Source organism: Protopterus annectens, chromosome 9.part0 (assembly GCF_019279795.1).
Source record: "Protopterus annectens isolate FY-2018-M chromosome 9.part0, PAN1.0, whole genome shotgun sequence".
In the NCBI taxonomy this organism is placed as follows: domain Eukaryota; kingdom Metazoa; phylum Chordata; order Ceratodontiformes; family Protopteridae; genus Protopterus; species Protopterus annectens.
In genome coordinates, this window is record NC_056743.1 from 783,058,387 (window position 1) to 783,085,162 (window position 26,776).

At 44.7% G+C, this 26,776-nt stretch overlaps 1 protein-coding gene across 4 annotated transcripts in view; it reads right to left on the bottom strand.

The window, feature by feature from the left end:
- Positions 1 to 26,776, bottom strand: part of CPT1C (carnitine palmitoyltransferase 1C) — a 1,701,035-nt gene that overhangs the window by 68,994 nt on the left and 1,605,265 nt on the right. For all 4 annotated transcript variants that reach the window (XM_044083414.1, XM_044083412.1, XM_044083411.1 and 1 more), the window contains exon 18: positions 11,336 to 11,428. In XM_044083414.1, the coding sequence (XP_043939349.1) occupies positions 11,336 to 11,428 (93 nt within the window). The remainder of the gene's footprint in view (positions 1 to 11,335; positions 11,429 to 26,776) is intronic.

Consider the following 26,776-nt stretch of genomic DNA (forward strand, 5'->3'; position numbering starts at 1 on the left):
TTTAAAGGCTACATAATTCACTTTAAAGGATAATCAAAAGTAACTGCAAGTCCAGCAAGTACTTATATCTTCTTACAGCCACTACATCTGAACCCAAATCACAGACTAAATAAAGAGATGTTAAAAATCACAACTATCCACTCATTAAGGAATGCAAAGTTTGAGATATTTACAGACATAGGAAAAAGTATTTAGAAAACATAAGGAATGTTCTCAGCCTTCCAAAAGGATACGTCATAATGCTAAGGCAAATCAGAGAACTATGTACTTCAATATTCAGTGACTTTGAAGCTACCAAAAAGACTTAAATACATGCATTACATTATGGAACTTAACCTTAAAGAAAAAGATGCTAACACTTATAAGTTAACAGCATCTCAAATACCAATCATCACTGTATTCAAAATACTGAACTGATGATATCAAAGAATGCTCTGAAAAACAAAAATGTAATTCTACTGAAGCAACACTAAAATTAATCCCTTTCAAAAAGCTCATATATACTTGATTAATGATGACCAACAATGCCTACTTCACCCCAGAAATACTTAACTTCAATTCCGAGGTCTCTCCAAATTGTCTGTGCTGTTACTCACAAATAGATTTACTCCAATCTTCTGGAGCTGCAAATGCACTTACAAATTATGGTGCTCATTGACAGTTACACTAGAGATGATGGGATATAAAAAATATACTTTATCATGGGAATTTGCAATTTTGCACATTACTTCTCAAAAATTACCCAAGTTTAACCTACACATTCTAATTACTCTTCTCTCCAGTATAATTGCATACTACCCAGGTACTGGGTAGGTCGTACCAAAATATCATGGGAAGGTTTTCGAAGTATGGCAATAAAGTACATATCAGCACATAAGTATATAATGAATAAAACCAAAATAAGCATTGGTATTTCCTAAAATATTGAAGTCTTCTCCTGGATCATATTTTGAAAGATTAGCAGTGTGTGGAATGACAAATTAATGAGATTGTTAAATGAAAAAGGGCACAAAAGCAATCACCCTCACGAGCTTTGTGTAACCTCTGTTTCTATATATGTATCCGTATTGAAACAATATGTTAACTGTGACACAATGTTAATTAGAAATTGGCTGTCTGTAACACTATTTTGTACATAGTGTATATAGGATGTTATCAGTGTATTTTTTGTACCACTAAAAATTCTCTTGAAACATGATGTACTTAGCTATGTCCGAATACTTCGTAAAAAATGATGATTGTACAGTATTATTGCATAATGAATGGATCTTGTAACATGCATGCAAGAGAAGAAGAAAAATAAAAATATTTGGAAAAAAAACGTCATTGTTCATCAATGCTCCTTTTGACGGCAGTTTCTTGTTCGGCCCCACAGTAAAAAACTTTATCCAGGTGTGAGAAGGATAGAAAGACCCTATCTGCAGTGGTGTATGTTTTTTGACCCTTCTGAGATTGTTTTCCAAATGATGTGGTTCAGAAAATACCAGGGTCCTTTCTTAGGGGTGGGGGACTCCAATGGTCAAGCCCCCCAAACCAGGGATCCAGAGATTCTTTCTGTGACAGATCCTACCAGTGCTCCTGAAAGGAGGTCAAACTGTCCACCTCTGGAGGCAATTGGGAGGTCAATTATCCCTGCAACAGAGAGCCTGGCTAGACATAACAAAAAATACTTGGGTGCAGAGGTTATTCCCAGAAGTTATATAATTCCCCTTTCCCTTCCACCTCCAACCTCAAGAAAAACCTCCAATATTCCACCCACTCAGAGGGAAGCAGCGGCCACACAAATATAAAAGTTACTAGAAAAGAGAGTCATCCAAGAGATCCCACCAGACCAGACAGAATCTGGAACTTACTCAAGGTTCTTTTTAGTGCCAAAGAAAACAGGGAACTGGGTACCAATTTTGAATCTCAGCAACTTGAACAAGTCAGTTCAATATACCAAGTTTTGGATGGTCAGTCCATTCTCCTTTTTCTGGGCAAGGACGACTGGATATGCTCCATAGACACAAAGATGAACAGAAGATCCCAAAGGTATTTATGCTTCCGGCTGGTAGCCAGTCACTACTAGTTCAGACTTCTGCCCTTTGGCTCACCACAGCCCTAAGGGCATTCACCAAATGCAACAAGTCTCAACTGGAATTAACTCAGAATTTATAGGAACAGTTTTCAACACAAAGTCAATGCTAGCCTCACTGCCTCCCTTCAAGGCTACAAACTATAACATCACAGGCAAGAAAAATAATTTGCAGTACCAACATTTCAGCCCGCTTAGTCCTTCAAGCTCTAGGATGAATGTCAGCAGCAATAACACTAGTACTTGTACTCTTTCATGTTATGGATACAGCAGCATATAAATAGATGAACATAGTACAGTTGTGTAAAATCTTACCATAACTTTAGATGTCCTTCTCTTCTATATGCTGCTGTATGGTCTCCACCCTACCTTCCCCCTGACGCTTGCCTGACTCCTGAGTACCCACTTCATAGTCGCTGGTTCACAGCGGCTTTCAGTTCCAAGGTAGGTACGTGCTGACGTCCGCTTTATACCAGATGTCTGTTTATGGCAGATGTACTCTGAGTGATGCGGACCTTCGGAGTAGCATTTACCTGTTGTATAATGTCTGGATGTACGAATCAACCAGTGGAAGACTCCCTCATGTTATGGATACAGCAGCATATGAATAGAAAGACATCAGTTCAATTCCCCATTAAAATGTACATAACAAAATTATCAATCCCAACACACTCAACTGACTCAATACCTTAGCTTTACAAATTCCACGATAGTCATTTTTTTGCCTATTTTTCTTGTGAACTTTTTTTTTTGTCAAGCATCTTTTCTCATTATCCAGCTGATTCCTCAATACAATGATTCTGTAAGTGTAGGTACTGACCCTGATCTTCTACATCTGTGTACTAGTTTCCTTTGGTACAAGAAGTATTAAAAACAACAGTGCTCTCTCATTTTAGTACAGTGTAGTTCTATCTCATTTCCTAAAGACATTATAATTTTCAAAGGTACTTAAAACCAACACTTGGGAGTCATCAGAGTGATGGCCTCGCCAGCTGTATTTGTGCCTGGCTCTGAACACACTAAAGGGCAGATGATGTGTTTCTTCTTACAGAGCCTTTTGGCGTGCCTCCACAGCAGGTAATAGTATAAGGAGGATGACTCCTGGGCAGAGTTGAGCTCAGACTCAACACTACTGCTAGGGGATCTTCAAACCTTCTGTCCTAGTGTCAAGGAGCTCACACTGGTTCACATAGGTTGTAACCTGTCTCGGAGTAAGGTCAGCAGTTAAGCAGACTTGGAGGGGTGGGTTCTGAGAAATAAAGGCCTGAAGGCCGTGAACTAAGATTTTGACAGTGTCATTGAGGGGTCCAGTACTGACTGCAGTGCTAAATCCTTTCCCATCAAACCCATGGCAGAGAGAGAGAGACAGAGGGAGAGTGGGAGAAAGGGTTAACACCAATGTCAGCAATGACAAGGAAGATCCACGCTTTTCTGGAGTCACAGCTTGCAGGGATCTAGACTACCTCAACAGGATCAAAATTTTATCTGGGCTGATGGGGAGGCTAGCAGACAGGAGGGGAGGAAAGTACAGTTGTGTACACTTACCATAAATGTAGATGTTCAAGTGTATTCACTGTTGCAGTCATCACACTTGACTTATTTGCCTGCAAGTAGCCCTCAGTCGGCCCGAATACCAGAGTCTTGGGATTTCTGCATCGGATGCTGTCACCTCTTCCATGATGTCAGGTCATCAGGGGTATAAAACATGCAGCTGATGCCATTACATCAGTTTTTCTTACCCCAGATGTCAGGAGCCCCCAAAATAGAAAGCAATTACATGGTGTGGAACACCTCCAGTAAAAGTTAAATACCATTGCCAAAAGATACGACCAAAAAAGAGGATAGGCAGAAAGTATAGAAAAGTCAGGGGGGCTGGAAGGAGGGTAACCAGGACTGTAACAGTGAATACACTCGAACATCTACATTTATGGTAAGTGTACACAACTTTTTAAAAACAAGCTGATGAAGAATGGTCTGATGAAGGCTCGGTAATACTGAGCCGAAAGCGCTTACAAATAAAAAGTGTTTTACCTGCTTCCTGCTCTCATCGTTTCTGGTTAACCAGCCTATTTTTAAACAGTTTGTTGGATTTGAAGTGTACACAACTGTACTATGTTCTTCATGTTTCACTGTTGAAGTCATTGGGTTGATTCCCAAAGCTGAGGAAGGGTGGAGGCAGTCAAGAAGTATTAGGGCTGGCTAGCAGGCCTTGCAAGACTGCTGCAGCAAATTAAGCTCTGGATTTAGAAAAGATAGGTAAGTGGTAATGCTTGGTGAGGGTGTGTACTGAACTCCAGGTTGCAGCTTCCAGGATGTCCCTGGTAGGGTCTCCCTGAGAAATGCTGTACAGGTTGAGGTAGCCCTAGTGGAATGGGTTCTGATCCCCTGTGGGGTAGGTTTTCCATGGTGCTTGCAGCAGAAATGGATGCAGTGTGCTATCCATTTGGAGATGGTTTGCTTTGAAATGGCCTTGCCCTCTGCCCCTGTAGCAAAGCTGACTAGCAGCTGGTCAGATTTTCTGAACGGTTTAGTCCTTTCAAGGTAGAACCTAAGCTGTCTGTGCACATCCAAGAAGTGCAGGATCCTTTCCCCTTTATTCAGAGGATTAGGAAAAAGGGTTGGTAAATGGATGGATTGGTTTAAAGCCACACTGGACACCACCTTGGGCATAAATGATGGGTTAGTCCCGAGAGAAACCCTGTCCGCATGGAAGACAATGAAGAGTTCCACAGCCATAAGGGCCTGTAACTCAAACACTCTTCTTGCTGAAGTGATGGCTAGAAGTAAGGATGCTTTCCAAGAGAGGAATTTTAACTCTGCTGTAGCAGCTGGCACAAAAGGGTGCCTGAGCTTCTCTAGTACAAAGTTAAGGTCCCAGGCAGGAGTGGGAGCTTTCCTCGAAGGTCTTAAATTGTTAGCTCCTCTCAGTTACTGTTTGACCAGAGGGTGAGAGAAGAGGGGTGGCTCAGTACTGTAATGAGCTGAGATGGCAGATGCATGAATCTTCATGGATGAGGACAGGCCTTTGTGGAGCAGCTCTGCTAGATAATCTAGGATTTGAGGTAAGGTGGGCATGGCTGTGTCCTTTCCCTGAGACTGGCTCCAAGAACAGTGTCTTTTCCACTTTTCTGAATAGGATTTCCTAGTACTAGGTCTCTCCTAAAGGATGACGTCCAGCACCTGTTTGCTGAGGGTTGCTGGTGATGTATTCAGGGAATAAGCCAGGGTGCTAGGTTCAGGACTTGCAGCTGAGGATGCAAACTCTGGCCCTCCTGCTGGGACAGCAGAGAGGGGGTCTGATGCAGAAGCCACGGTGGCACTGTTGTCAGACTGTGCAAAAGTGGGTACCAGTGTTGGCATGACCAGTCTGGTGCAATAAGGATTGTCCTCGGCCTGTCCTGTTTGATCTTGAGTAGTACCTTCGAGAGGAGGGGCAGAGGGGGAAAGGCATAAATTGAGAGGTTTTCCCATGTAAAGGATAGGGCATCCACTTTCCAAGCTTGGTTGTGGGGAGTTCTGCTGCAAATTTTGCTCAACTGATGGTTCTGGGGGGAAGCAAAGAGGTCCACCTCTGGTGTCCCCCACCTGTGGATTAGAATCTTGAATGAACTGGGTTCCAGTTTCCACTTGTGCGGGTCCATTAGATTTCTGCTTAAGTCGTCTGCCAGTGAATTTTGCCTGGCAAGAATTGAGCTTGCAGGTGCACTTGGTTGCTCAAGGCTGTGTTCCACAGAGCCATGGCTAACCTGCAGAGTGGGTAGAAATGAGTCCCCCCCCTGCTTGTTTATGTGCCACATGACTGTGGTGTTGTCTGTCTTTATCAAGAGTTGTTCTGGAAGGATAAGGTATTTGAAGGCTGTCAGTGCATTCTGTACAGCTAACATTTCTTTTTGATTGACATGCAGGTGCACTTGTCCTGGGCTCCATTTGCCTTGAATGCATTTGCTTGCCATGTGGGTCCCCCATGCATAGTCTGATGAGTCTGTTGTCAGGGTTTGGGTGGCAGGGGGTTGAGTGAAAGGGAGTCCCTTGTTGTGGTTGCAGGCCTCTGCCCACCAAAGGAACTCTGTCCTTAGGTAAGGAATGATCAGAATCTCTGTTTCCAGGTCCTAAGAATGTTGACACCAGAGACTTAAGTACCACTGAAATTTCCTCATATGCAGTCTTGCATATGGAATTAGAAGAATGCACAAGGCCATGAACCCTAGGGCTTGCAGTATTTTTCTTGCAGACAGCTGGGTTTCGGTGGCCAGTAGTTTGAAGTAATTTGTCAAATAAACCTGCTTTTCTGGAGTGAGGATGGCCATCTGGGAAGTTGTGTTCAAGCTTGCCCCCAGAAATACAATTTCTTGGCTGGGTACCAGATGTCATTTTTTTTCATTGATGATATATCCCAGAGAAGTTAGGAGCTTCTTTACAAATGTCAGGTGCTGAAGTAGCAATTCCTGACTGTCTGCCTGAATCAGGCAATCATCCAAGTATGGGTAAATTTGAATGTCTCTCTGCCTGCAGTATGCAATGGCTGGAGCCAGGCATTTTGTGAATACCCTGGGCGCAGTTGATAATCCAAAGGGAAGTAAAGAGAACTGATAGTGCATAGCACCTGCCCTGAAATGTAGATATTTCCTGCAAGATTCCCTTATGGGGATGTGCAGATAAGCTTCTTTTAAGTCTAGGGTGACCAGCCAGGAGTCCTTGGCTAGCACTGGCAGCAGCTGTTGGGAGTGTAAGCATTTTGAACTTTGGTACCACCAGGAAGGTGCTGAGAATTGACAGATCCAGGATAGGGTGCCAAGAGTTTTCTTTTTTGGGCACCAGAAACAGTCTGGAGTAGAAACCTTGCCTCCTTTGCTCTGTTGGAACACGCTGAATAGCCCTGATACGGAGAAGAGAAACTTGCTTTTGGGCCTCTGCCCACTGGTTTGGGGAAAGGTTTGGCAATCTGTTTGGGGTTGGCAGTGAATGGAAGTAGAATCTTTATCCCTGGGATACAATGTTTAAGACCCAATGGTCCTGGGTAATGTATTCCCAGGTTTTGCATTCAGGGCGCATTTTCCTCCTAGGGGTGCAAGTACTTGGGCATGCCTGGGAAGGATGCAGGAGAAGTAATTGTGAACTTTTTCCATAAGAGGGTTGCTTACCCCTCCCTGTTTTTGAGGTGGGAGCACTCCATTGTTTAGATCTGTGCATATCCTGAGATTGTAGTCTTTGTAGTCTGTTGCACCTGGGTTTGGACAGAGAAGGCTTGGGAGGGACTGGAAGGGACCAGTTTTTCAAAGGCCAATGTCTACTGAATCTAGGTGGCTGTACCTGTAAGAAATCTAACAGTTTGCATAGATTTAGCTTTTTCCTCCTTTTTAGAACTTCTGCTTTTGTGCCAAACAAACATTCTTGATTTAATGGAGCATCTAGTAATTTTGCTTTGACATGGTCTGGCAAGATGTATTCCATCAGCCAAGCATGTCTTCTCAGAACAGACCCAGTGACAGCAGCCCTGCAAGATGCTTCTAAGGCATCAAAACCACACTGCAAAGTATGTTTACCAACTTGGTTTGTAGAACACATTAACTCTTGTAAATATTTATTTTCTGCAGATTCAGGAATCAACAACATTTTTTGTTTAATTAGTTCCATAATATGCTGCTGGTACTTCAACATGTGAAAATGGCAATTTAAAGCCCTGATGGCAAGAGTTGCAGAGGTAATCACATTCTTACCCCATCTGTGTAAAGCTTTAGAATCCCTGTCCGAAGGGGTAGGGATTTTGGCTGTAATAGCCTTAAAACCTTTAGGTCCCTGGGAAATGGTCTCTGGATCTGCAGTAGGATTTTTAAAGAGAAATTTGTGAGAGTCAGGTACTCTGTAGTACCGGTCAGGCTTTCTAGGAGCTGGAGGTAAAGTATCAGGGGTAAGACTGGATTCCATGAAGACATCTACAATATCCAGGACAGGGGGTATAGCTACAGGCCTATGCTGAGGCAAGTCTAAAAATTCCCCGAGTCTCTTTATGACTGAGGGTAGTCCTGGCATTTCCAGTGGAAATGCTCTCTTAGGATATGCAAGGTTTCACAGAAAGAAAAGTCCTCTGGAGGGGAGGCAGAGGAAATGGAATCCTCTGCATCTGAATCCTCACAGGTGGATAAAGGTATGTCCTGGTAATCAGAGGGGTCAGAGTCATCGGACTCATGGTCTGTAGAATCAGAAGGAAAATCAATTCTTTGTCTTTTAGAGGGGGAAGGCTGGCTTCCCCTAATTAAAGTAATAAGGTCTTCAGCAATTCTAAGCATTTGTTTCTGAGGCAAGGCAGCTTGAGAATGCACTTCATCGTCGGTTTCCTAGGCATAGTGCGAACATTGGGCCTGAGAAATTCGGTAGTTTTAGGCAAAAATGAAGTAGTCGGTTTAATACGAACATTGGGAGGCCTGAATATACCCTCAGAAGCTGGTGCCTGCACAGCGGCTCCAGACCCATCCAAGGTAGAGACATCTGCAGGTTCCACAGTCGAAGAAGCATCTCGTGGCATACTGAACTCCAAATGGGTCTCAGTAGAGGCCTGTGAATCTGCAGAAGTGGGTATCAGGGGCTGCGAAAGCGCCTCATTGAGTACCGGCGGACTGGCGACTAGCTTAACGGAAGCGTCATCGGCAGTTATGGACCTATGTGGTCTGTCTCTGTCTTTATCCTTATGTTTTTTCGGAAGATCGGTAGTCGGATGGCTTAATGAAGCCATTTCGGAACACAGAGAACGACAGCGAAAGAATTTAGAGACAAAAATAGCCCAATGATGAATAGTTTGGGTGTTGAACAAGGCACAAAACCGACAGCGAGGAACGTCGTGGTCTGGGCCTAAACAGGTGACGCAGTAAGAATAAAAATCTCTGTGAGGTATTTGCTTTCCACAGACAAGACAATTGTTAACTTTTTCTGGCAACGGTTAGAGCAAGAAAAAAAAAAAAAAAAGGATCCCCAACGGGGTATTTAGCTTTACAAGACTTCAGGATTGAAACTCAAAAAAAGAAAATTTCAGGAAGCGGCCAATCGGCATTTGCGAACTGCCTCTGCTTCGGGCTCCCCGCATGGCAAGAAAAGCTGTTGTAATGGCGTTGGCTGCATGTTTTATACCCCTGATGACCTGACAGCATCCGACGCAGAAATCCCACGACTCTGGTATTCGGGCCGAATGAGGGCTACCTGCAGGCAGACAATCCAAGTGTGATGACTGCAACAGTGAAACATGAAGAACATCATCCTATCTGGCTGGCCAAAATGACAGGGGAATGGGACGGCATCCAAATCGATATGCTTCATACAGTCAATATTTTTGGAAACAAACCTGTGGCAAGAAATATATAAGAATCTGGCAGATAGGGCTGGAGAAGCAAGTCCTAAGAAGTGCCACATAGTAAATGGAAGGAAAGCAGACCCTTCAAACAAAATCTGTCCTGGAAGCTACATAAGAATGATTCTCTTTCTTTTTTTCCCAGCACCTGAACAGTGAGTTTGGAGACCCCCCACCCCCCCTCTCAGTAGTTGTTCTCTCTCTCCCTTCTAGACAACTTTGGAGGAGAAAGATGAGGAAATCACTAGAAACAGAAGGTTCCTTCCTTTTGCTCGTTTCTTCCATAGATTAAGACATACTCCGTTTGGACCTCCCAAACTGCGTGTAGGCAACAGTCCTTTAGAGATTAATTTAATTCTATCAATAAAAGTTTTACTGTCAACCAGCTACAAATCTTATGCTTTTCCCTTAGGTGAGTAGCACCCAAATATATTAGTGTTTAACCTACCTGCCCTGGTAATGAAACATGCCTGCAGGACTATTTTTCTAAAGTCGGAAGCCTTTTCCATGCTGAATTCTGCCAAACCAAAATTAACAAAACTCAACCAAATGCTAGCAAGCAACTAAGTAGAGCACAAGAATGTGAGCCACGATCAAAGGGAGGAGCAAAAAAACAGAAGGCCATCTTTCACCCAAATGAAGAACTGTAACAGCCACAAGTGAGACAAATATGCCCATTAAGAAATGAGTTAAAATTAGAACTTTTAAATTAAAAAAAATATATATATATATCAAATAAAAATAGTGAAGGAAAGCCTGGACCACTTTTAACTTCAGAATGTGGTTAAAGAAGATCAGGAGGAAAATGGTGGTGCACAAGGACCTCCGGATTATAGGGAAGAGTTAAGTCTGCGAAAGCTTTGTTGGTAAAAAGCATTTCAATCCTAGTGGCTGAGAAGGATGAACCAGACCATGTCAGATATATTACTTTTGCTTCTTGAACAATTATAGTGACAGTGTTTTTAGTTATTCATGAATGTATGCAACAATTATGAAGTTTGGCCAATTTGTAAACAAAGCTGATTTTTAATAATAACAATCTTCCCAAAGTAGGAGCCTGATGTGCACCTCTCAATGGCTTACCGTTACCGTCTGAAGTGGATAATTGGTGTATACATGACCTCTTGCTACTCAAGGTGAAAATATGACACATGCGGACTACTGGTCAGTGTCAGGGGAAAACTTTCAACATGGTGGGATAAAACAAGTTATCGCTGTTTATCTCACCTACTGATGGCGTTCCAGCATAGGCTTAGAGATACATGAGAGAACCTCCAGATGATTCTTGGTCCAGGCACACTGAACTATCAACATTTCACAAGAGGAAAAGTGGGGCAAAGAGATGCTGCTTCTTCCTCTTGTGTTTTTGAACGGCAGAGTTTAGACATTGGTACTTCATGCAATTCTTCACCTCATGCTCTTCTCCCAAGCAAAAAAGCCAATGCCAATGGAGGTCTTGCCCTGTGATTCACAGCAGTACAAACATTATGACAATTTAATTTTCTTAAGAGCTGAACATGAATGCATTTCCAGAATGATGGTAAGTACTGAGATCTAAGCTGTGAGAGTGGCAATACAGGATTGGTAAGTACAAGTTCTAGACATGTTTTCCTAGTGTAGTGCACAATGTTACAAAATCTTTTACCACAGAAGCCTCAAAGGAAAAAATGGCCTGAGATGGGGAGGATATCTCCAATTGTATACCCACTGAGAAGGATAAAGGACAGTACACCCGTAGTTGGTATTTCCAGGAGAGCAGCAAGTTCATTGGTTTGAGCTGGGCCACCGTTTAAGAATCTTTAAAACAGCATGTGTCACTTCCTTCAGGGGAAGGTGTCAATCACCAATATAGCTGTTGGTTACCATGGCCACTATACACTCCTTAACACAAGTAAATTTAAATATTTTGCAGCAAGCCTTACCGTGCCTTGCCCAGAATGCTTGCAAGAGATATGGAAGTTGATCAAGTCTTCTCCGACAATAATATAGGAAACCCCATAACCATCGTCAGCGACCTAAAAATAGAGAAAACATTAGCAATCTAAACTCTGCCTTAATTTACAGCATATGCACATCTTACTATAACAGAGAAACTAAAGGACTGTTTGAAAATATGTTGCTAGTAGGTATCTACCCTAACTCCATATGCAAGAATCTCAGCTCACAGGTCCTTACAACTACTGAAATATCCAGTCAAAAAAGACAGTTCATCCAGCAAAGACATTAAGAGATTTCCCTGATGCTATCAATACTTAGATCTCTGAGACTCCAACAAGGTCACTGATGTAAAAATGCCTAAAAGGAAGCATGGGCACATTTTCATCCGACATTGCCTACAAATATCAAACTATGATCATCAAATTTATACTCTTGAAATTAAACTTTGTAGGATACTGAGAAAAAAAAAAGAGAGCCCTTCTTGCTGGGTCCTGTGGTTGCCTTTACCCTTTCCACCAATCAGCATTCAGCAGTTAATTATCTCACATTTGAGGACGCTTCTGCACTGTCACGATCACGCATATTTATTACAAGCAGTCCAAACACAAAACCCACTAGTCTGGTCATTAGCAGAAAGGTGTTCCCTGGTAGCTATCAAGTAACAATGAAGATTTGACACTTACAGTGCTGACGAATAATATACAAATACATTCTTGTCTGACATATCAGAAGCTCCAACAACCAAGGTTGGATGGAAGAGCATACACAAGGGGATAATGTTGGGATATTCCAAAACCAATAGAGAATCCTCTCATAAGTACATGTAAACTCTTTGTTTTGCATGTATTCAATTAACTGCTTTATTTATTGTGAGCTGCACTTACTATGATTGAAATTTACTATTGTTTTCTTAATGGGCTGGGTCTGAAGTGGGTGTACTGGGATCAGCGCCCTACCCTGGAAAACAAACTCAAAGTAAGTAGGCAAATGAATAATCAACATTAAAGATCCTTCGTTGATGGCTCCTATGGTAGGGATAAATCTCAAGCAGTAATCACAAAGGGAGGAAGGAGCAAGAAAAAATTCCAATGACTAAGTTCAGAAGATGAAATACTGAAGTTTAACTGTTAAGAAGCTCAACTATTGGAGCAGCAGCTGAGATAATAATGCTGAGTGAAGGTGTGTACCAAAGACCCAGCTGGCACAGTGCAGATATCTGTGAATAATAGATTGTTCTAGCAAGCACGAAGCTGACTTAATAGAATGGGTTTTGCCTCACACTGCAGCATTTAACAGCAGGCTGCGAGAAGCCTGATAGCAAAAGACAAAGTTGGTAGTCCAATCAGGAAAGTGTCAGCTTTACTTACAAAACAGAAGAAGAAGAATTATATGTCTCCAACAGCTTTAGTTAGTTCTTATCTTTACCTGCTTTGGGAAATACAGACATGAAGCTTTGGAGTGCTGCTCTCTTCTAGAACTTTTATTGCCTCTTATGACGACAACTGGAAGCTTCAGCAAATGTTCTCCCTTTTGCTAAAATTTGATTAGGCTTTCAATGAGTTTTTTTGCTTGACTGACGTTCCATCTCAATTTAACAACTTGAATACTTTCTGTTAACATTGTACTTTTTCTGGAAATGTTAGCTGTGGAGATGTAATTCCTAGATTAAGATGAAGCAACGTCTTTTTCTTCTAATACAATGAAGTGCACACTAGCAGTAGTCTTGTCTGTCTTCTTTAGAATCTACCAGTGGATTATGTCTTGGTGTATGCAGAATGGTTATGACAGCTGGCTGTTCACTTTGGAAACAAGATGTCACTCTTCAGCTGTGTATTGTCCAAATTTTTTGTAGATATAATTTTTTTCACGTTGCTTAGTTGTGACTATGACCTTCCTACAGCCTGGCAAGCACTTGCCTCCTGAAGCCTTAGGTTTCTTGCTTCTACTATTTGGACTTTTGTTTCTAAGAATGTAGGCAAATTATATTTCTATATGCAGACTTTTTTCTTAAACATGCTTTTCTGGCAACTTCTTTAACACCATACTTTGCTTTTGACAGGACATTAAACTATGACTTGGCCTCTCCATCTATTTTTGTCTTTTAAGAACATAAAATGACACACAGCAGTTATGTTTTGCTTTCTAATGAATGCTTCATGCATCTTAGCTTGTGTCTGTTTTTCAAGATATGTGTTACCTTCCACTCTAATTCTTTGATTTATACTACAAATATGAAAGCTCAGTATATATTTGATTTCCTTTTACTGCTATTCAAGTATTTTTGTTTTTTCCCTTTTCTTTCTCAATTTTTATTATATACCCTTTGTAGTATTGCTGACTGCAAAGCACTCATGTTGAGCATTTTAATAAAGGTGACTTACTGAATAACATTCCTCAATGAAGACAGTGAAAGTGAATTTGTAGTCATGTACACCTACCCTAACATTGGCTCATCAAGGAGTGGTCTCTTGTTAGGTTTTCATCCTACCTTCCTGGTTGTCATCCTTTTCAAAGTTGTAAAAATCAGTCTACTATTTCCTATCAAGACTTGCACTGGACCCATGTTTGCATTTCATGGAACCTTGGCAATGGTATGTGGCAATTCAATTCTTAAAGCCACAAAGTCCCCTCAGGGAACTCTGATTGTGCCAAGCAATTAACACACAAATAATTAAGAAATACTGTAATGTATACAAAAACAAGTACCAAAGCAAACAGCAGTAATTTCCTATACACAATACACTGGAGGATGGAAGGATGAAAACTTTACTGTTAACATGATCACTCCTCAAAGTCAGTACAGCTGTGTAAGTAAACATACTAAAACAGTACACGTTAAAATGATCACTGTTGCAGTATCCTTAGCTACACGAGGTTATATCCTGCCAAGGATAAGAGTCAGCCACCTTCCACTTCCTCCTTCATGTGTCCAAACTGTCAGGCAACACAAGCCGAGCTGACTTGAAAACAAGTTTAGGCACCAAGCCCTTCAGGACTTTCTTGCCAACAGACAGAGGCAGGCTGAGGTTTACAAGGACAAAGTTAGGAACAGTAAATACTCATACCCTGGCATAATAAATGCACCAAAAAATAGGGGGGGGGGGTGAAATCAGTGAGCAGCCAATGCAGCACTGATATTTCAAACATCTTTTGTTATGGCAAGTTTACTTACACAACTGTACTACATTCATCACATCTGAATGATCACTGCTGCATCATTCGACTGAGTGCGCCATGCTCAAATGGCCATTTCTCCATTGCTTTAGGTTTATCCCCAGCATCCTGAGATTAAGTATGCACGCCACCTGATCTACTCAAATTTCCCATCTGTTCACCCTACAACAACTTGCCTAACTGGACCATCCTCCCCTTTGCAAATATCTCATGGCAAGCAAAGAAAAGAATCTGAATGTCACCTGTGGGGCAAAAGTTAATTATTTCTGTAATCTACTAGTATACTAGCCGATCTGGTCCTCACCAATATGGGAAAGTGCTGCACACCCCTACTGTAATGACTTCCCTGGTAAGTGCAGACCACAAAATGGTCTCCTTTGAAGTAAAAATTAAACCTGGACTCCCACCTAAACCGGGAATATTCAGGAACTATTCTAAGGCTAACCTCCTGCTATAAAGTGAGAACCTGGCCAAATTTCAAGCCCCAATAAACCCTGAGAACACTTCTGCCAATGCAGAACTGCTCACAGAAACCCAGTACAAGCATGTTAATAGCTGCATAGAGGCAGCTGTACCCACCAGGAAGAAGTAAACAACTAACTCAAAAAACAAGCCACCCTGGTGGAATCACAAAATCAATCGGATGTATAACAGGAGGAAGTAAATCATGGCAAAAATTAGGAGGTGTAGCACCCAGAAGGATAAATGCACTCTCATTACACTAAAACATCTCAGAGGACAAAAAAAGTCTACCAAAGCCAAATTTGAGGTAAGTTTGGCCTCCAAGATCAAGGACAGCCACAAAGCATTCTTTAGCTATGTCCGCAACCTCAAAGGCAATACACAATTGTGTGCAGAGCTCATTGTAAATGGAGCTACCTATACTGAGCCAGAAGACATAGCAAACCTCCAGGCTGACAAATTCAGCTCCAACTTTACTCCTGTCTCTCTCCCTCAACATTCCCTCAGGAAATATCATCAAATACAACCCCCCCTATTACCACTAGGAAACATGTCCTTAATGCTCTAAGACCAAGAACACTGCATCAACGGGTCCAGACAATATTCCAGGATGCCTTCTAAATAGCAATACACCATGACCTATTAGGGCTTCTGGAATTACTATTTAACTGTAACCTCCAAGCAGGCTTCGTGCCTCATGAATGGAGAAAGGAAACAGTCATCCCTCTGCAAAAAGGTGGGACCATCTACAGACCCTGGAAACTACAGACCCATAAGTCTCACTAGTCTTATATGTAAAGCCATGGAAAGAATTATCATGAAGATGATCACTAGAGATGTAGTAAACCTCCAGGCACTGGACCCAACCCAGTCTGGTTTTATACAGGGCAGGGCATGCCCACTCAACCTGGTGGACCTCTTTGAGAAGGTCACCAAAGCAATGGATGAGGGCAAAATCATTCACACTGCCTACCTTGACCTGACAAAGTCATTTGACAATACCCCACTCAGGCATTGTTGACAAACTCAAGAGGTTAGGTACAAATCCATATGTCACCCAGTGGATAGTCAAGTGGCTCACAGAAAGGACCCAGGAAGCTTGAATTGGGGAGTCCACCTCTACAAAGAGGCCAGTCACAAGTGGAGTCCCTCAGGGATCAGTCTTTGGACTGCTCCTTTTTGGCATTTACTTCTCAAAAGTCAAGGACAATGTCAGTGGTTTCTAGCAGACTAAATTTGCAGATGATTGCAAATTAGGAGATGTCATTGAATCTCACACTGACACAAATGTTCTCCAGGAGGGGCTGACACAGAAACAACTGGTGTCAGTGTCACGGGCTAAAACTAAATGCCAAGAAATGCATAACAACATCCTTTGGGATGTCATCCATTCCTGGTAACTATCATATTGACAACACACCCCTTAGAGATGACCCAGTATTCAGGGACCTAGGGACAAACATAGATAGTAATCTAGCCTTTGATCATCACTTATCTACAGTGGTGAGGAAATCATTCTATGTTGCACAAAGTACAGTTGTGTACACTTACCATAAATGTAGATGTTCGAGTGTATTCACTGTTGCAGTCATCACACTTGGGTTATCTGTCTGTAGGTAGTCCTCAGTCGGCCAGAATACCAGAGACTTAGTATTCCTGCATCGGATGCTGTCACTCCAGGACTGACGTCAGATTGTCAGGGGTATAAAAACAGGCAGCCGACACCATTACATCAGTTTTTCTTGCCCCAAATGTCAGGAGCCCCCAAATAGGGAGCTAAGTTATGGTGGGGAAAACACCACCAGTAAAAAGTAAATAGCAATACCCCAGAAGGGGGTGAGTAATAGCCATAGAGAAGAGAGAGAAAAAACGGGGCTGGAGGGAGGGAAACCAGAACTACAACAGTGAATACATTCAAACATCTACATTTATGGTAAGTGTACACAACTGTACTATGTTCTTCGTGTTTCACTGTTGCTGTCATCACACTTGGGTGGATTCCCAAAGCTGAAGGGTGGAGGCAGTCAAGAAGAAATAGGGCTGGCTAGCATGCCTTGCATGACTGCTGTTGCAAAATCTGTCCTGGATTTGGAAAATATAGGCAAGGTGGTAATGCTTGGTGAAGGTGTGTACAGAACTCCAGGTAGCAGCTTCCAAGATGTCCCTGGTAGGGACTCCCCTGAGAAATGCTGCAGAGGTAGATGTTGTCCTAGTGGAATGTGTTCTGACCCCCTGAGGGATGGTGCTTGTAGCAGAAATAGATGCAATGTGCTATCCATTTGGAAATTGTTTGTTTTGAAATGGCCTTGCTTTCTGCACCTGTTGCAAAGCTGACTAGTAACTAGTCAGGTTTTCTGAAGGGCTTAGTCCTATCAAGGCAGAATAGAGCTGTCTGTGCACGTCCAAGGAGTGCAAGATCCTTTCCCCTTCATTTTGAGGATTAGGGAAGAAAGTTGGCAAATGGATGGATTGGTTGAGTGCCACACTGGACACCACTTTAGGCATAAAGGAAGGGTTAGTCCTGAGGGAAACCCTGTCAGCATGGAAAATAATGAAGGGTTCCACAGCCATAAGTGCTTGTAGCTCAGGCACTCTTCTAGCTGAAGTGATGGCCAGAAGCAAGACTGATTTCCAAGAAAGGAATTTTAACTCAGCTGACGCAGCAGGTTCAAAGGGGGAAAGCGTGAGCTTTTCCAGTACAAAGTTAAGGTCCCAAGCAGGGATGAGTGATCTCCTTGGTGACTTTTAAGTTGTTTGCCCCTCTCAGGGGCTGTTTGATAACAGGGTGCGAGAAGAGAGGTGGGCTCAGTGTTGTAATGAGCCAAAATGGCTAAGGCATGTATCTTAATGGAGGAGAAGGGCAGGCCTTTGTGCAGTAGATCTGCTAAGTAATCCAGGATTACAGGTATGGAGGGCAGAGTTGTGTCCTCTCCTTGAACAGAACCTTTTCCACTTATCAGCATAGGATCTTCTTGTACTGGGTCTTCTGGCTTCAAGAATGACGTCTAGCACCTGCTTGCTTACAGTTGCTGGGGGAGAAATCAAAGAATAAGCCAGGCTGCAAGATTTAGGGTTTGCAGTTGTGGATGCAAAATCTGTTCCTGCTGCTGAGAGAGCAGGGATGGGTTTTGGTGTAGGTGCCAGGGTGGCACTGGTTACGGGCTACATAGGAGTGGGTACCAGTGCTGGCATGACCAGTCCGGGGCAATCAGAATTGTCCTTGGTCTGTCCTGTCTTATCTTGAGTAATACTCTTGAGAGAAGGGGCAGAGGGGGAAATGCATAGATTGAGATATTTACCCACTGAAAAGATAGGGCCGTCCACTTACCAAACCCTGCTGTGAGGATTCCTGGTGCGGAATTTGCTGAGCTGGTGGGTGTAGGGGGAGGCAAAGAGATCCACCTCTGGGGTCCCCCATTTCTGAATCAGAAGGCTGAAGGTGCTGGTCTCCAATTGCCACTCGTGTGGGTCTAGGAGATTTCTGCTTAAGTCACCTGCCAGTGTGTTTTGTTTGGCTGACAGGAATTGAGCTTGCAGATGGACTTGCATGTCCAAGGCCATGTGCCACAGGGCCATGGCTAACCTGAAACGTGGGTAGGAGTGGGTTCACGCCTGCCTGTTGACGTACCATGTAACTGTGATGTCTGTTTTTATTAGCAGCTGTCCTCGAAAGAGAAGGGTTCTGAAAGCTGTTAGGGCATTCTGCACAGCGAGCATCTCTTTTTGGTTGATGTGCAGATGAATTTGACTTGGGCTCCAGTGGCCCTGAATGCATTTGCCGTACATGTGTGCTCCCCAGGCATAGTCTGATGCGTCTGTGGTTAGGGTCTGGGTGGGGTTAAGAAAAGGGCAGTCTTTTGTTGTTGTTGCATGCTTCTGCCCACCAAAGGAACTCTGTCCTTAGACAGGGTATGATAGGAATGACTGTTGCCAGGTCCTGAGAATGTTGGCACCAAAGACTTTTTAAGTACCACTGAAGTTTCCTCATATGCAATCTTGCATATGGAATTAGCAGTATGCATGAGGCCATGAACTGTAGGGCTTGCAGTATTTTTCTTGCAGATAGCTGGGTTCTGGTGGCCATTTGTTTGAAGTAGGCTGTCAGATAGACTTGTTTTCCTGAGGATGTCGTGTCCAAGCTTGCTCCCAGGAATACAATTTTTTGACTGGGGTACCAGTTTTGATTTCTTTTCATTGATGGTGTACCCCAAGGAAGTGAGAAGGTGTTTCACAAATGTCAGGTGCTGCAACAGCAATTCCTGACTGCCCGCCTGAATCAGGCCGTCGTCCAAGTACGGGTAAATCTGGATATTTCTCTGCCTGCAGTATGCAATGCATGGAGCCAGGCATTTTGTGAAAACTCTGGGTGCAGTAGATAAGCCAAAGGGAAGTGCAGAGAACTGATAATGCATAGATCCTGCATGGAAACGTAGAAACTTCCTGCATGACTCTCTTATGGGGATGTGCAGATAGGCTTCTTTTAAGTCTAGGGTGACTAACCAGGCATCCTTGGCTAGCATAGGAAGAAGCTGTTGCAGGGTAAGCATTTTGAATTTTGGTACCACCAGGAAGGTGTTGAGAATTGAAAGAGCCAGGATTGGGCGCCAAGAGCCCTCTTTTCCTGGGTACCAGGAAGAGTCTGAAGTAGAATCCTTGACCCCTCTATTCTAATGGAACTGGCTGAATAGTTCTGATATTGAGCAGGGAATCTACTTGGCTTTGAGCCTCTGGCCACTGGTTTGGAAGAAGATCTGGAAACCCGCTTGGGGTTGGCAGTGAATGGAAATAAAATTTGTACCCCCGGGATACAATTTTGAGAACTCACTGGTCCTTTGTGATGGACATCCAGTGTTTTGCATGAAGGGCAAGTTTTCTTCCTAGGGGCACAAGCAACTGGGCAGGGCTGGGGAGTGTAGTAAGGGAGTCATTGTGTATTTTTCCATAAGGAGGTGGCTTACCACTCCCTGTTTTAGGGGGGGGGGCACTCCATTGCTTAGATCTCTGCATACTCTGAGACAGTAATCTGGGTGGTCTGTTTCCCCTGGGTCTGGTTTGAGAAGGCCTGGAGGGGGCTGGAAAGGACCAGTGTTTGGAAGGGCAATGCCTACTGAATCTAGGTGGTTGCACTTGTAAGAATTCTTTAACAGTTTGCATAGACTTAGCTTCTTCTTCCATCTTTTTAAGAACCTCTTCTGCTTTGGTGCCAAACAAACTGTCCTTGTTCAAAGGAGCTTCTAGTAACTTTGATTTGACATGGTCTGGCAAGGTCTGCTCCTTGAGCCAAGCATGTCTTCTCAGTATAGAACCAGTGACAACTGCCAGGCAAGATGTTTCTAGGGCATCAAAGCCACACTGCAAAGTATGCTTGTTGATTTGGCTTGCAGAGTGCATAAGCTGCTGCAATTCTTTATTTTCTGCACAGTATGTAAAGGTTGCCACTTTTTGTTTAAGTTCATACTCTGTTGCTGGTACATCAGCATGTGAAATTAGAAGTTATGTACCTACCATAACGTTCCATGTTAGTTGTCTTCTCTCGCCTTCTTTCTTGCTGGATGGGTTCGGAGTCGATCCTCGGCTCCGACTCGGCACTTGCTTTAGCTCGAGAACTCCTTTTACCAGCTCGAGGCAACCCTATATCCCATGATGCAAGGCGGAACTACCTCAGATCTCGTTTGGCAGCTAACTGACCCTGCTAAAGACTATCCTAACATAATTAGGAACCATGGTTCCTAAAAGAAGTCCTCATAACAATGCTCCAGAGGAAGCAATCTAATAGGAACTCTCCAAGATCTGTCCAGGCCAGGGGAAGGAGGGAGCAAGAAAGAAGGCGAGAAGACAACTAACATGGAACGTTATGGTAGGTACATAACTTCTAAATGTTAAGTTGTCAATCTCGCCTTCATTCTTGCTGGATGGGACCGCGTCCTAGCACCTGTATCCTGGGTGGCTCAATGGAACAGACTCTTGAGAACTGTGGAACCAAAACTGGCCCTATCTCTGGAGGCCAAATCCAACTTGTAATGAGACACAAAGGTATGAGGCGTGGCCCAAGTAGCTGCTGCACAAATAGTGTCAATGGGAAGTCTATCCTGAAAGGCTACAGAAGTGGATAGACTCCTGGTCGAATGTGCTTTTGGCTTAGAAGATAGTTGTTTGCCCCTGAGAGAGTACACATAGGAAATGGTGGAAGTCAACCACCTAGATAAGGTCACTTTAGAAACTGGAAGACCTAACCTGTTTTCTGCATAGGAGACAAACAATTGGTCTGATTTTCTAATTTGTTTAGTCCTATGCAAGTAGTACCTGAGCTGACTATGGACATCCAAAAAGTGCAGCTTCTGTTCAGCTCTGTCAGAATAGTTAGGAAAGAAAACTGGTAGATCTATAGATTGGTTAATATTGGTTTGAGATACAACCTTGGGAAGAAAGGAAGGGTTAGTTCTTAACGAAACCCTATCCTTATGAAAAAACAGATAAGGTGAACGAATGCAGAGGGCCTGTATCTCAGAAACTCTTCTTGCAGAAGTAACAGCCAGTAAAAATATAGTTTTCCACATCAATAACTTCAAAGAACATGTAGCAGACGGTTCGAAAGGAGGTAGAATTAGGGATGCCAAAATTAAGTTTAGATCCCATTGCGGAGGAGGATGTTTCACAGGCGGTTTTAGGAGAAAAACTCCTCTCAAAAAGGCCTTGCATAACCTATGAGACATGATGTTATTGTCATGCAAGCCAACATGATACTTGGAAATAGCAGCCAGTTGTACTTTGACTGTAGATGACGAGGATCCTGAATGAAAAACCTCCGCCAGGAAATCCAAAACAGAATGTACAGGAGCAGTAAAAGGATCAATATTTCTGGCGTTTGCCCAAATTGAAAAACGTCGCCACTTGCTAGCATAAATAGTTCTAGTGGACGACTTCAAAGAAGACACTAAAATGTCTCTGACTGAGTCAGAAATCATTGGTAGCCTGGCTAGGGAAGGAAGTGGAGCAACCAAGCAGTGAGGTTGAAAGAATGAATGGCCCGGTGCTGCTGACCCGACTGGTGGATCAAAAGATCCGGAACTGGGTCCAGATGCCAGGGCTGCACCAGAAGATGACGATGTAGAGACGGAAACCAAATTTGTCGAGGCCAATATGGAGCAATGAGGATCAATTTGGCTCTCAAAACGGTGGCTTTCAGAAGGACTTGTGGAATCAATGGAAAGGGAGGAAAAGCATAAAGAAGTCCCCGAGGCCAATCCTGGGTTAGAGAGTCTCTCAAGGGTTGGCCTGGAAAGGGAAATAGTGTGAAGTAATCTGGGCACTTGCTGTTTTGAGGGGTAGCGAAAAGATCGCAAGAAGGAGTGCCCCACTTCAGAAAAATCTGATCCACTACAGATTGATTGAGAGACCATTCGTGAGGCATCAGAATAGATCTGCTTAGCCTGTCCGCCAATAGGTTGGACCTGCCGGGGATGTGCGTTGCTATCAGAAACCGCTGAGAAGAGATCGCCCATTGCCAAAGTCTGAGAGCTTCTCGACATAAGGGATAGGACCTGGTTCCGCCCTGTTTGTTGATGTACCAGACCACGGACATGTTGTCCGTCTGTACTGCAATAGTCTCCGTGGGAAGAAAGTCGTCGAGGGCTTGCAACATTAAAAGCACTGCTCTCATCTCCAGGACATTTATGTGCAGATGGTATTCTATGGGTTGCCACGTCCCGTGGACCATCCTGCCCTGATAATGCCCCCCCCACCCGATCAGGGAGGCATCCGTGGTGACTGTGGCAACTGGAGGAGGGGGAACAAAGGGTCGGCCCTGATGAAGAAGAGGGAAGATATCCACCAGCCCAGATGAGCCCTGCAAGACTGTGTCACTAAGATCTCGTGTCTCATCGGAAGATCGTGATACGACCACTGTGTGAAAAGCATCCACTGCAGGAGACGCATGTGAAAGCGAGCCAGTGGTAGAAGAACAATGGCCGCAGCCATTAGACCTAGAACTTTCAGGACAAACCTGGCTTTGATCTTTTTGCTTTGTAACAGAAGCCGAACAAATTTTTGGATGTCCAGAATTCTTTGATCTGTTAGCCTGGCTAACATTTTGATGGTATTTAACTCTGCGCCTATAAAGGTGATAGATTGGCAAGGCAGCAGAGAGGATTTTTCGAAATTTACCGAAATTCCCAGTTTCTTGCAAAGCTGTAGGGTATAGTCTCTGGACCGAAGAAGCTGATGCTTGGTGGTGGCGGAGAGGAGCCAGTCGAAATAAGGAAACACCTGGAATCCTCGACGTCTCAGGTGAGCTGTGACCACTGCCATGCATTTGGTGAACACTCTGGGGGCTGAAGTGAGGCCAAAGGGCAGTGCTCTGAATTGGTAATGACTGGCTCCCAGCCGAAAGCGGAGAAACCTTCTGGAGCGTCTGTGAATCTTTATGTGATAGTACGCATCCTGAAGGTCTATAGAGCACATCCAGTTGTCCTTGCCCAGAAAGGGCAGAATGGATTGCAGCGTGACCATCTGGAATCTTGCCTTCTTGACAGACTTGTTTAGTCTGCTTAGGTCTAGTATCGGTCTCCAATCTCCCGTCCTTTTGGGGACCAAAAAGAATCTTGAGTAGAAGCCGGATCCTACTTGGTCTGCCGGCACTGTCTGGATGGCTCTTTTTTCCAGGAGTTTTGAAACCTCCTGTCTTGCCAAATCCCTTTGACCGGGTGAGATGTCTGGAAGGGATTGTAGAGGTACGGGAAACCTTTCAAGGGATTTTGTAACCCTTGGATATGATCGACTGTACCCACTTCTCTTGGGATAGGGATTGCCAGGCTACTGGGTACAGTGAAATTCTTCCCCCGACTGCCTCCAAGGGTGGACAGTCGGGCAACACCTCAGGGATGCTGAAAGGGCTTCTCAGGAAGAGATTCCCTGTTGCCCTGGTTCTGAGGACCCCCCTGCCTCTAGGGCGGCGTCTATTATTGTTACCCCCTCTGCCTCTGGGGGTAAACTGACCACGTGTGTCCGGTGTAGCTCCTTGGGCTTTTCGGAACCACATCTTCCCCCCTTCTGACCCTTGGGATAAGGTCTAGAAGGAGTGGAAAACTGGACTCCAACGGCAGAAAGAGTTTTACCGTCCTGCTCACATCTGGTCAAAGTATCCTTCACCTGAGGTCCGAACAAAGCCGAACCATCAAAGGGGGTGTTGGTGAAGGACGCCTTAAAGGGGTCCGCAAAATTACACAGCCGCATCCAGGCTTGGCGTCTAAGAGCAACACCTGTGCCTGCGGCCCTGCTCGCTCCATCGGCCGCATAAGATATGAGCCGCATGGAGGAGTTAGATATGGAATTCAGGATAGCCAGCTGTGAGGCAATCTTTTCCTGAGCCCCAGCAGCAGAAGGATCCTGGACTACTTCTCCCAGTTCCTTGAGAATATCTCGTTGAAGCCTGGTGAAGTGACAAAGGTAATTCAGCGACGCATAGCAAAGGTCGCTGAAGAAAACATCCGCTTTCCATACCTGTCCATGGTCCTAGAATCCTTATTAGGAGGATGGACAGGTACTGAAGGATCCGCCAGTTCCTTCTTAGTGGCCGCCACCACCATAGCATCCACAGAGACACCTTTGGAAAGGAACTGTTTATCCGAAGGGCCGTGATGAACTTGGATGGTCTCCTGGGGACAGGTTCCACAGAATCTGGAGCCCCACGCCTTCCGAGCCACTACCTGCATGAGTGGGTCGAAGGCGGAGACACCCAGGAGGTGGAGGGTCGAGATCCAAAGCCTCCAGGTATACCGACTCATCCTCGGAGGGGTCAATGGAGGCCAATTCCCCTCTGTTTGAGGAACTCTAGGATGTCTGAAAAGGAGACATCCTCAGAGGGGGACCGGGGGGAAACCCTCCGACTCATCTAAGTCGGTATCAGATGTAGTAGACTCGGGGGAGTCTGTGTGTTTCCTCTTACACGTCCTCTTCCGAGGGGGTTCCCCTGCAGGATCAGGAGAAACCTCGGAAGAGGAGGAAATTCCCAGTGGGGAAACCTGGGGCGATGGATCCCTGGGCCTGAGAGCAAGAGGCTGGCAAGAGGCATCTGCAGGCAGTGATGAGGGAGGAGCTAGAGGGACGGACCGCTGACCTGGCTCTGAGGCCAGGACACTCCTCATCACCTCAAAGGCTCCTCTCCCCGGGAGACCAGAACACACCGCTCGAAGAGACAGGAATGGTCGGCTCCAAAGAGAGAGAAGGCTCGAGGCCGATGTCGGTGCCGAGCTTACAGAGCCGAAGCCCGAGAGGGAGGCGGGTCGGACAAGGGTCCGATGCCACTAGCCCCCTCGGAGCAGATAGTGGAAACCCGACGACCGGGTCCTTCCAAGGAAGGTCTCAAGGAAGAGATCGGAGCGAGGACGACGGAGCCGAAGGATGTATCGGCTCCGGCATCGAAACAGTCGCTGTCCCAAGAAGCTCCGGCTCCGAACTCTGGTGTGGAGTCGGAGGAGGAAGCTCAATGATAGGGGTTATAGCCGCAGTCTGTTGAGACGGGCTATGGAGCATTTGGGCCAGTGCCTGAGACTTCAACAGCCTGCTTACCACCCTCTCCAAGTCGTGGTCAGACAGCCTGGAAGATCTCGAAGACCGGCTCCGATGGCTCCGCTCCGATAAAAGAGGAGACCCCGGAGCCGAGTGAATACTCATAATAGAAGGGGACCGGGATCTCTTATGGGTCGAAACCATCGGAGCCGAAGTCCCTTGAACTCCAGATGGAGCCGAGGATATCTCAGCTCCGATGCTGGATAAGGTGTCGGCTCCAGCCGGAGCCGACATGGCCACTGTAGTCATGGTATCAGAGCCGGCCGGCACCGAACCCACTACTTTAGAAGAAACAGTATCGACTCCAGCCGGAGCCGATGTCGGCTCGACGGGCGAAGCCACTGGAGGAGGCTTGGACACTGTAGCCTGAGCCTTCGGTGGCTTATGAGGTTTTCCTGACTTAGGAGGAGAACCTTCAGGTTTAAGTAAACCTCAGAGGATAAGTTTGTTCCTCCTTTCCTGCAGGACTCTCTGGCTAAAAGCATGACACAACGCACAGGAGTCCTGCAGGTGCAAAGGCCCCAGGCAATACACACAAGAAGTGTGACCGTCTGTCAGGGACATTTTCTGACAGCACTGGTCACACTTCTTGAAGCCTGAGACCTTGCCTTCTCTAGACATCCTAAAAGGATAGACACAAACAGTCCCCACAAACACACAACTTAATCCCTACACAAACACACAGGAAGGGATAACCAAGCGGGAACTAGGCCTGACTAAACTACTGTAACTTAAAACTTATAAAAGTTTACAAAAGGACTGAAAAAGAGGAAAAGGGTGGGCTGTAACTAGATTACAGACTAAACTGACGCTCAAAAAGGAAAAATAAACTCCTAACTACACTTTTCTTATTTTACTAAGAAAAACTCACCTCAGCTGGCAAAGGAGACCTCTTTCGCTAAGCGGCAAACGAGATCTGGGGTAGTTCCGCCTTGCATCATGGGATATAGGGTTGCCTCGAGCTGGTAAAAGGAGTTCTCGAGCTAAAGCAAGTGCCGAGTCGGAGCCGAGGATCGGCTCCGAACCCATCCAGCAAGAATGAAGGCGAGATTGACAACTTAACATCTGACAATTCAATGCCCTAATAGCAAGAGTTGCAGAGGTATATACCTTCTTACCCCATCTGTCCAAAGCTCTGGAATCCCTGTCCGAAGGGGTGGGATTCTTGGCTGTAGTTGCCTTGATACCTTTAGGCCCCTGGGAAATTATCTCTGGGTCAGCAG